Raw genomic sequence first — 12,055 nt, 5'->3', positions numbered from 1 at the left:
CACACACACACACACACACACACACACACACACACACACACACACACACACACACACACATACACACGCACACACCGTAACAAAAAATCCGATTGTCCACGACAATGTCCACCCTTCCCATCTGGCCACAGGTGGCGTGAAGACAAGGACCCGAGAGTGCACGAAACAGCCGTGTGATGAGCCGACGTCACAGGAGGCCGCCTGTAATGAGCAAGACTGTCGTGAGTACATATAATGTTTTGGCAAGAGTTCCGTAGGGACATGTAATGTTTCTGAGCAAAACTGTCGTAGGTACCTGTCCCTCGGCTATTTTCCTACAGGTTTTGGAAAAATCCCTTTGAACTGTTTTCATAGCGTACTTTACTACGAGCCTTCTCAACGTGCGGCAGGGGTCTCGAACTGAGGCCTACTATATCATCTAGGTCTAAGTATTAAAAATCTATTTATCCAGTTGACCCCATATTCAGTCTCTGAGCCTTATTTCCAAAGGTAATTACAACATTTAGTCCGAAGTGACATGAAAATAAAGAGCTACTAATAGTTATTTATTTTTTACTTACTATTAGCCTTATTATTACATTATTAGATCTGTTTTGCAATTTTGGAACAAAAATCATTTGTATAAACACAAAAAATCAACGTCCTCAAAACAATCTAAACAAGACGTGACTAGATCCATTTACTCCACATGCCTTATAAATGAGTAGGGGCCTACTTACCAAGCCTGTTTTGTGTTTTTCTGTAGTTTAATGCATGTGTCCAGGTGAAATAGGGGTAGGAAATATTGAATAATGTATGATTAAATGTTCCAAATCAGACTGATGCGTTGCTTTCTGTTGATCACATTAATTATTAAACTAAAAATGTTGCACAAAAATGTCTTCTAGTATCAGTTTCCTTCTTGAATGGACTGCAGTGTATGTCTGTTCAGTTATGATAATTTCAAAATTGTCCATGCAGGTTCTTTTGAAGAGCGAGGAGTGGAAGCGTAACAATAGTTGTTTTTTTAAAGATGTTCGCCAGAATCCGCCAGTGTTTCTCTTTCATTTCGAACTCAAAACTGTCAGACATCGCCGTGGTTAACTTGCAGAAAGATGTTCTGCAAACAGGGCTTTTAAAAATATTGAACAAAAGAAAAGAAGGTCCATTGACATGTTCTGTCAAAAGGGATGTTCAAGCCGCCTCTATCCAAAGAGCTTGTGTAGTGGCCGTACTTTTGGTAGCAAATGGTTGTCTGTCCGAGTTGAGAAATTTCATCCAGCTCTTCGTCTTTATGCGAGTAGCTTAGCCAGCAATATAAACCAACACAGATTTTGTCTCTACAGAAGTGACTCCTCCAACTCAATTAGATTGTCCTAAGTTTCGGGAGCCCTCTAGTCTGTTTCAATGTTAAAATTGCAATCGGGGCAGGAATTACCAGGTTTGAAAGGTTTGAAAGTTCTGCATTAAGAGTTAAAAGTAGTCTTGATCTGTGAAAGTTTGATTATTTCCACAATATGCTGAATGTTAATAAAGTAGGTCCCTCCTGAGCCCTGTCGCAATTTGCTGAATTCTTTCTCCAATGGATCAGTCGAAAATTGACCAAACATGACATATTGATGGGAGGACTGAAGTGACCATCTACAAAGCTCAACAAGGCCATTGCATGTGTGGTGGATAGCTTTAAAGGTGTCAAGAGTTAGTTGCTTTTGTCTCTTGCCTTGTTCCTGCCATATTCTGAGCCATGTCTCCAAATTTCAAAATTGTATCAAGTCTCTCGCCAGCAGCCTCACACATCACAGCTTGAAGATCATCTCTGAGACGGATGTCGATATCCTTTGACTTAACATTTAGAATTTTCCACCACGTCATCACCTTTTTGAGGAAGATAGCAGTGTCCTCAAAACCGTCAAACTGTTGCATGCCTGAATATTTAAAAGAGCAAATCGTCACGAGTCCGTTCGCTGAAAACCCTCGCCTATTGACGTTCAACGGGTTTCGGGGAAACAGACACTTTCACTTCAATCGGACATTTTCACAAGACAACCGGCTTCGAATTTTTTGAAGTTCTTGGAAGTGTTTCCACTTTGCTGTTCTTTGGATACCGTCATCGTTGAAAGTTAATTCGCCAATAACTTCAGTCCGCCAATTATTCCGGATGTTCTTTAAGAAGTGTACATAGTCGTAGAGAATGAACATACCTGATTGTGTGACCCATGGTTTCTCAGGCTCAGAGTCAAACAATTTGTTAAAGGCTTGGTTGTTGCGGTTTCCATCACAAATAATCGCTTTAACTTGCCCCCCCCCCCCCCCCCCCTGCTTCTTCAATTCACTCAGCAGAAGTCGTCATTTGATCATGCAAAAAGTTAGAATTTAACTTTGAAATCGGTAACATCTTTGCAAAAAATGCTGGCCCTCCAAACATGCAGTTCACCATTATTCCCAAAACATTATTTGTTTTGCAATTTAAAAAAACACAACATTTCTTGCCCATAATGAAACCCAAAAGACATCAATCACACATGCTTCGAAATCCAAATGTGTGGCAGTGAATCTAAGAATATTTTAAATGAGTTTACACACTGTTGTTCGTGATCATGAAATGCAAGTGAAAGGTTGGATTCAACAAGAAAGGCAGAATGAAGAGTCTGGTACGAGAGAGACACTTCTTTGCCGTACTGGAACGATAACACCTGTTGATTCAAGAATTCTCAGTTCTATCTCGTACAAAGAACACCAGGTAGAGCTATTATATATTTTCAACACGATGAAAATATTGATGAATAAATATACCATTTAATACACAACACGACGCTTTGAATCAACACAGCATATTGATTTTGCCAGGCTTGCGAGAGACTCGCTAGACAGTTAGACAGAAGCCAGACAGAAAACACCGTAGGTCACCAGTATGAGACCCCAGCCACACCCTGAGCAGGCCTCTAGTAGAGAACGCCATGATGTTTTGACAGTGGGATTTTAAACCTGCGCAATTTTCCGCTGCCCAGACGACTAACTAAGAGAAGGAGGAGGGTAGGTGGGATGGAGTAGAGGAACCAAAGACAGAAAAAGGGGTAGATAGGAGGAGGAAGAGGATAAAACAATAAATCTATTAAATATATATAAATACCAAGGGGGAGAAAGCGTTTGCTACTTTATAAAACGTCCAAATCTTTAAAATGTTTCTAGCATTTTTACATAATGCCAAGACTCAGAAGTTTACATTCCTACTTGGCAGGGTGTCCCCAGTGGCTCAGCTTGTATCAGTTTGCATAGCAGTGTGGACGATCCTGGTTCAAATCCTGGACACCCTGGACACCCTGGAATTTGGGTTATTCAATGGGTTATTTCATGGGTCTCTGCCCATTTGACGTGGTTGTATCCTGGATGGAAGTCATTTTGTTCGTTTGTTTGTTGTTATTGTTGTTGTTTTTTTTGGGAGGGTATTGGTTTTGCCTTTGTTTTGTTTTGTTATTGGTTTGTTGTTTGTATACTGTATATTTGTTGATGTTGCTTTTGGGGGGGTTTATTTTGTTTGTTTTGTTGTTGTTTTTAGTGGTTGGGGGGAGGGGGGAGGTGTCCTATTTTCTTAAACCACCAAACGCTGTCAGCAAGTAGGGGGTTTTTTATATTAAATTTTTTAAACTATGCACAACTATATTTTGACGTCCACGCTGTCTGGGATTTTCCTCAGTAGGTCTGTGGGACAGAAAAAGCAAAGTGCAGTCAAGCCTTGTTATACCGCCTACCTTATGACGAGAATGAAATTGGCGGTACAGCGGGACTGGCAGTACAAGGAAGTTTTCATGTCCTCTGTTAAATACATGTAGCGTCGTTGTTTACCAATCACCAGATGAAGTAATGAGTCATCTCCCTTCGATCTGTCACTTAGACGTGAGCGTGAGTCCTCACTAAATAAAAGCCCCACGGGCATTCGTAAGTCTGTAAATCATTTTGGGCTGATGTCTGGCGACGACAGATAATTTGCGGGTTGGGAGCGGGAGGGGGGGGGGGGCGGTGAAGCGAGGTTCCTTTAAAGCTTCTTCATGCGACTTTAAAATAATTTAATTACAATTTTTTTTTTTAAGATATTTACCAAGGCCTAAAGAACATTGTATTGTGTTAGCTTACGACACACTATATCGTTGTAAATTTATCCATTATATTGCCTGAAATGTACTCCACAGGGGTAGGGAGTAGGGAGGTAGGATGGACAGGGAGGGAGCAAATCGGTGAAAAGCGTTTGATTTAGACCTAGGCCTACCTCGAAGAGACGTGTGTGTGGATGGCGGTGTAAAATCACAAATACTATGTTTTTACAGGGGATTCTTTTCGTACATTGGCAAGACCTGGCAGGAGTTGGGACAACGAAGTTTGACTGTAATTGTTTGTACATTGTCTGCAGTTACGTGTCGTCGATAGGCTAGTGGTTAGGCTACGAGAGTCAAAGATATAAGATTGATGGTTCGGGTTTTCGAAGCTCATCTCGGTCCGACTGGGAAAGGCACTTTTCATAAATATCCCCATTTGTTTGACTGTCCAATCTCCATGCCGGTATTGGTGATGATAACGAAAAAGATGTGGAGATCTGTTAACTAGTAATATTTTGCTACTGCTCCTGCTGCTGCAACTGCTGCCACTATTATATTATATGTGAGTTGTGATCAGCGCCTAGCAGGCAGCTGTGCAACTTGCTCTGTATGAATGTGCCAATTTCTCTGTTTTCAAGAGGATTTATGTATTTTTAACATCATGAACTTTCAGTGCTGGACATTTTGGTGCTAAAATTATGAAATTTTGTAAGGAATCAAGAAAGTTATTCCACCATTTTGGAGCCATGTTTGCCTTATTCTTAGTCTCATTGGCCATTTTCCACCTTCAACTAGCCCTGAGACATGTTTTCACCCAGCTGTCAATTGACCCAGTTTACTCCCAACAAAATGTCAACATTTGTGCTGTGAACACCTCTTGTACAAACATTCAACCTCGACCTGGGTCTTATAACAACAACAACGACCAGTTCAAGCATACAGTTACCTGCAACCCAGTTTCACAATACGCGTGTTAGTCCAAGCAACAACTGGTCAACATCAACACACTGTGTAAACAACCTGTGACTCTTAGTTCTTAGTGTGACAAACACTCAACAAAAATTGCTCCCTCAAAATACTAAAGTTTCATTCAAAAGAAGAGGGAAGAGGGGGGGGGGGCGTCAAAAGCAACGGTCTATTAAAATTATCTCCCTTCCTCGGCAGACTGCTGTCTACAAATATCCTAAACCAGCCAACTTTGACAATCTGATCCAAATTTACACTAGACTTGAAATACAAGAAGAATCTCATCATTTTAAGGTTTCGTTTCTCAATGCACAGTCTGCCCGCAACAAAACTACACTTTTGAATGATCTGACGGTTGAATCAAATAGTGACATTTTATTCATTACCGAGTCATGGCTCAGCCCTACTGGTGACAACGTCCTCCTGCAGGAGCTAACACCTTCAGGCTACTCCAACCACTCCATTCCTAGACTGACAGGCAAAGGCGGTGGGCTCTTTGCTATCATTAGAAGCTGTATCACCACAGTGTGCACACCACTTAGAGACTATAAATCATTTGAGGCATGTGAATTCCTAACTACCATCAAGGATCACTCAACAACTTTCACCGTCTTCTTTCGACCGCTCCCAAACAGAAAAAAACAAATTGACCACCGGCATGTTCCTCTCAGAATTGTCCGACCTACTTGACATTTACTCTGCTAAAAAAGGACATTTAATCATTCTGGGGGATTTCAATCTGCATTATGATATAATCTCAGACAATTACATTCGAAACATCAAAATGGTCCCTGAAAACCACAACTTGAAACAGCTCGTTGATGGACCCACGCACCGCCACAATCACATCATCGACTGGCTCATTGTCAGAGATGGCGATCATCTTGTCCGTGAGGTCTCCGTTAGAGATAAGGGACTGTCGGATCACAGTTTGATTTCGTTTCACATTCATGTCACAAAACCAAAAACGAACAAAAACCTGATAAGTGCAAGAAACATCAAGAACATTGATCATGAACAATTTTCAGAAGGTACGAGATGAGACTTTTCTTCTACGGTCGAAGGCAACAGCAACACCCATGCCGACACCTATAACAGAGCGGTTCGTGAACACTTGGACAAACAGGCCCCGCTCCGGGCTCGAGTTGTCACCTGCCACTAGTCTGCACCTTGGCTCTCTTTGGAGTTCAAACAGCTCAAACAGGAACGAAGATGTGCTGAGAGAAGATGGAGGAAATCCAAATTGACAGTTGACAAGCTTAACCATAAAGTGAAATCTTGTGCTAATACCGATTGGAAAAAGTACTATTCTGCAAAAATTGTTGAATGTCCATCCTCAAAAGCTTTATTTAAGATATCAAAAGAACTCAGCGGACAAGCCAAAACAAAAATCTTGCCAAACAATGTTCCAATGGAAACACTGCCAGACAAATTCTGTACTTACTTCCATAACAAGGTTGTCCAAATTCGGCAAGGATTAGACTCAGAGAACAAGACAAGTAACATCCCAATGTCTGAACCATTTAATGGTGAACCTCTTGAAAAGTTCAAGTCAGTTAGTCGTGAATTTGTGAAAGACACTGTTATGGCATGCCCACCAAAATCCTGTCATTTAGACCCAATGCCTACTGACTTACTGCACAGTCATATTGACAATGTTATAAATGTTATAACTTCAATTGTAAACACATCATTAAGCGAGGGTACAGTTCCACCATGCTTCAAAACAGCATCTATCTCACCTCTGATTAAAAAGTCTGGCCTTGACCCAAATGACCTAAAGACTACCGTCCATTATAAAATTTACCTTTTCTTTCCAAAGTTTTGGAAAAAGTTGTCCTTTCACGACTTAAACTTTAAGTTAAAGATCACCTCACAAAGAATAACTTATTTGAGCCATTTCAATCGGCATACAGAGACAACCATAGTACTGAGACTGTTTGCTCAGAATTGTCTCTGATCTACTCAATGCTGCAGATGAGGGTTTGATATCCGTTCTCTCACTTTTAGATCTGTCTGCAGCGTTTGATAATTTAGACCACAACATCATGTTGAGTCGTTTGTCGGACGTGTTCGGAATATCTGGCACCGTACTTGAACGGTTTCGATCTTACCTCAGTGATAGATCATACTTCGTTGTTGTTGAGAGCATTCAATCCTGTTATCAATTGCTGGAATTTGGTGTGCCCCAGGGGTCAGTACTAGGACCTGTGCTGAACACTATGTACACCTTACCCCTTGGTCGTACCATCAGACACCATTCCTGCCTTACCATATGAACGCAGATGACACACAACTTTATATAAGTCTGCAAAACCCAACAAAATTCAATCTCTGTTGAAAGACACCTCAGAATGTTGTAAAAAATCTGTAAAAGCATGGATGACTGAAAATGAATTGAAATTAAATTATGACAAAACAGGAATCATGCCATGCTCAACCAACTCAAAGATAAATGATCACCATTGACAAAAGTACTGTCGCTTTTTCAAACAAAGCAAAAAATTTAGGAGTATACTTAGAGAAAGACTTGTCCATGGAGACCCAACTTAACCATCTATGTAACATTTCATACTTAGAAATGAGAAGAATTGCTCACATAAGGAAATTTCTTAGCACTGATGCCACCAAAAAACTAGTGTTTGCCTTCATTTTGTCACGCATTGATTATTGCAATTCAATGTTCGCTGGTCTACCCGAAGAAAAAATTGCAAAACTCCAACGCATTCAAAACAATGCTGCCAGGCTAGTATTAAAGCAATCAAAACGCCATCTTGTAACTCCCCTAATTAAAGAGCTCCATTGGCTTCCACTGAAAGCGAGAATTGATTATAAGTTAGCCCTATTATGCTTTAAATGTCAAACTAACCAGTCTCCCACATACATTCAAGAACTCATTGTACCATACACACCATCACGTGAACTAAGTTCCAGTGGCTCTAGACTAATTTCAACACCTCGTGTGTCACTGAAGAAATACGGTGAGAGAGCTTTTTCTTTTTCAGGGCCAACAGTTTGGAACACTCTCCCTCATGATTTGAGGAGCAAAATAAAACTTGATACTTTCAAAACCCATCTATTTAAGAAATATTTTAATTAGTCGATAGTAACTTTGCCTTTTTGTATGAGCATTTTTTATTGTCTGAGAGAATGTTGTTGTCAAAAAGTGCGCACATGATGAATTTGTATTGTGTTAGTATGAATGCGTTTTTAATCTCCTATGTACGCCTTGGGCCCATGCTGTGGGGAAAGGCGGGATACAAATGCTATTATTATTATATATTATTATTATTATTATTATTATTATTATTATTATTATTATTATTATTATTATTATTATTATTATTATTATTATTTCGAGAGAAACAAATTGAGTAAATTATCTTTATAAACCGAACCAATGCATACATACAATACTGCTGAGGTAAATAAAACTCACAGGAAACACACTACATATTTCAAACCAACACAAGCAATCGTACAAACACATAATTTATGTTTTTGTTTGCAATTGGCGTAAAAACAGACCGTACAAGACTTGGTTTTTGGCATGCTGTAACGAAACTGTTGTAAAGCTGTTGGAAATGTTTTACACCCCATTTACATTTGTAGGAAGCAGGCTGCTTCGATTATGTCTCTCGGGGCCAGCATGAGCTGATTGAGAAGCAGCATTCCAGCAGAGAGACGGAGATACATATGTACTCGAATTTTCAGAAAGCGAAAAAAAAGGAGAAAAAAACAAACCCTTTTCCCATCTTACCCTGACGAGCACCGAACTCTGCTGCGTGCACGTTCACAGAATCGAAACACTGCAAGAATATATACCTACCGGCAAAAGTAATGCGAATTCACATGACACAAGAAGAGGAGAGTAAAGTGAAGCAATATTTGTATTTAGAGAAGCAGGTTTGAGGTGACTCAAATTGCACAAAACGATGCTTGAGACTTGGAGATTTGTTTCGGGACGAATTTTGTTATTCGGCATCAATGACCTTGACCTTGGGGCTTAAGTTCCTTTCAGTATCTGGTATGGCCATCAGCGTTGATGACAACAGTGCATTGGCAATGCATAGAGAAGACCAAGCGATTGATTTGGCAGTTGGGGACCTACACTCCTGAAGAATAGTATAGCAGCACCCAGCTGTGCTGTTGTCCAGGGTCTGGGCTGGAGTTGGTTGAGACGCCTCTGAAGGATGTCCCAAAGGTGTTCTATTGGGTTCACATCTGGTGATCGGGGTGGGTGAGGCATGGTGGGTATGTTGTTCTGCACTAGGAACTGCTGGGTAGCACGTACTATATAAGTGTGCGGCCGTAGTGAGGCAGGTTTTCTGCTACAGGTTAACCTGCAGATGCCCGCTTTGAGAAGTGTCTTTTGTTTTTTTCGAAACCGTCCGAAGTTAAGGGCTGGTGGGGCACCTGAGGACTAGTTTGCCTATTACAAGGTCTAGAGTGCCCATATTTGCTGTGGGACATCGTGTGCTATTGGGGATTTGAAATCAATAGTTCTAAAAGTATATTGTGAATCGGCAGCTATGGAAACGGCGGCCATATTGGATTTTGTATACCTTTTTCAATCCCATTTCATTCCATTATTTATTAACTGATTCACTTCTAATATGGCTTTCCAACAGTAAGTATGTAGCTCTTAAATTTGGCATTTTGAATTTTTTACATATGCTTTAGTTTTTATTTTATTACACTTACAATTGGGTTGATGCACAAAAAAAGTTTTAAAAATGGAAAATTCATGTTTTCTAAGCCCATAAATCAAAAACTACTCAATTCATCAAAAATTCAACAAGCCAAAATTTAAAACTAGGTGTTGTTGGTATCCTGTGAAAGTTACATTGAAATTGAACAAGAAACAGAGCAGAAAATGGGATAATGTGAGAAACAATAGAACTGTGAGAAAAAGCCGATGAAGGTAAGAAAAGGTTAAAAGATATGTGCTTTCGCAGGCAGAAAAACCTGAAAAAAACACACAGTTTTAGAGTGTAGCAAGGCTTACATACATGTCTGGATATTGTTCGGGAAATGTCCTGGTACTATAATATGTAATAGCCCCAATTTGCATAATTTGACCCCAAAACACGATTTCTAGGTGCCCAACTAGCTCTTTACGCGTGTTACCAGCCGTTGGTTGCGGGTAACCCGCGCAGCAACTTTACCGGAATGTCTTGGCAATTCTTGCCCGCCGTCAGTCGCTGGTTATGCAAAAATTCTATCCCGGACATGAATGTTTTGCCTTATATTCGAAACAAAAAAGCTAATAATTCATTAAGAAATCATTAGCTTTTCTTGTTAATTTTTTTATTTCTTTTTTGGCTTTAATTGTTTTGTGTTTTACTCATCGGCCCCATGTGCATGGTTGAACTGTATCAATCATGTTAGCATGAATTAATTTTGTTTAAATGTTGTTAAAATGAGAAAGAGAGAGAGAGAGAGAGAGAGAGAGAGAGGGGGGGAATATGGGATGATGGTGATAATTATACAAATCATTTATAAAATTATAAACAGAAAATAGTAACATAGCACTTCCACTAACCTCAAACTAATAACTAGCCTTTCCTCTGGCAATACTGGATCTTGAAGATTTCACCAGTTTTTCAATAGCCAGGATTCTTTTTTCAATTCATAGAAAAGGTAGTGGTATTCACCAAATTGCCGTCTTTCTCTATTTATTGGGTATACATTATGTATTCCTGTCTTCTTCACAGACCTCAACAATAACGAACTGTACAGTAGCATAAATTCATCTTCAGACGACATAATTCGCTAATCAATATAAAAATGTTGTACATGTTTACCTCTGAGTCTCTGAGCCTGCTGAGAGGCAGGGTCCAAGTCATCACTTGGGCCACTTGCCATACCAACCTGCTTGACAGGTTACCAGTCGCTTGTAATGGGGAAACCTGCGGCAGAATGCCTGCCGCACTACAGCCGCGCCCTGAGGCCGGGCGTTATCCTGCTGAAAGAGGTGGTTTTGATGTCTCTGGAAAAATTGAGCAACATGGGGTTGCAGTACTTGTTTGATGTAGCGCTGCGCCGTCACTCCGTTGCCATGTCCAGGTCCTAAATTTTGGAAGATTATGGGGCCCAGTCTTTGATTGATACCGATTGCGCCCCATATCATCACGCTTTGACCTCCCCACGGGTCTCTCTCCCAGATGTTCTCGTCAGAGTAACATTGTCCCCGGGGCGGCGCCAAATTCGGACCCGTCTATTGTCAGGATCGATGCAGAAGCGACTCTCATCGCTGAAGATCACACGCTGCCACTGTCGATGACGCCAGTTAACGTGGTTCTGAGCCCACTGGAGACGAGCTCGTCCATGATGGACGTTCAGGGGTTCTCTCTTCTGCGGACGCCGACAACGCAGCCCCCTGGCCACAAGTCGGCGGCGTATAGTGCGGTCACACACGGCTCTACCGGGCGTTCTTATGGTATTTTGGGCTGTATCGGAGGCAGACAACCGTGGATCTCGGCGATGCTGACGCACGATGAAGCGGCCTTGGGCAGCTGTTGTCAGTCGAGGTCTTCCGCTTCTTTGGAAATCTCTCATGGAGTTGGTTGCCTGGAATCTGTTTTGCAGGCGGCATATAGTGCTGGCATGCACTCCCAGGACTGTTGCCACGTGCAGAGGGCTCTCGCCGGCTTGCAGACGTCAACTAGCTCTTTCTCGATTTTCCGCAGATAATCTTGGCACCTTGATAGTCGGACTAAGCTACACTCAGTCAAACATTTTAGGGCAGAGAATTTATAGGCCAGACCAACTTAACATGTGAGCAAAAATTCTTCATTCAATTCACGTTTTAATTGCGTACCATTGAGAGGGTTGCTTTATTGTATTGTTTGATGCATAAGCGGCCAATGAGTGTGTTGTGTTTTTTAAATATCGAGCCAATCCAAAAGAAGAACACACTGTGAATAGAGCCAAACGAAAACAACTCTTGAAAATACTCAGTTTTATTTTCTGTACATGGTGTTATTTTTTCTACCTATTTGTGCCGGTCAGTATAT

At 40.9% G+C, this 12,055-nt stretch overlaps 1 protein-coding gene across 1 annotated transcript in view; it reads left to right on the top strand.

Moving 5' to 3' along the window:
• Positions 1–131: 131 nt before the first annotated feature.
• Positions 132–12,055, top strand: part of LOC101847059 (mucin-like protein) — a gene marked incomplete at its 5' end in the record, with an annotated part of 37,783 nt that continues 25,859 nt past the window's right edge. The window contains 1 exon segment of the mRNA XM_013086277.1: positions 132–221. Coding sequence (XP_012941731.1) covers positions 132–221 — 90 coding nt within the window.

Source organism: Aplysia californica, unplaced genomic scaffold, assembly GCF_000002075.1.
Source record: "Aplysia californica isolate F4 #8 unplaced genomic scaffold, AplCal3.0 scaffold00450, whole genome shotgun sequence".
In the NCBI taxonomy this organism is placed as follows: domain Eukaryota; kingdom Metazoa; phylum Mollusca; class Gastropoda; order Aplysiida; family Aplysiidae; genus Aplysia; species Aplysia californica.
Note: the sequence above shows the minus strand (reverse complement) of the source record. Positions and strands in the feature narration are given on the sequence as shown.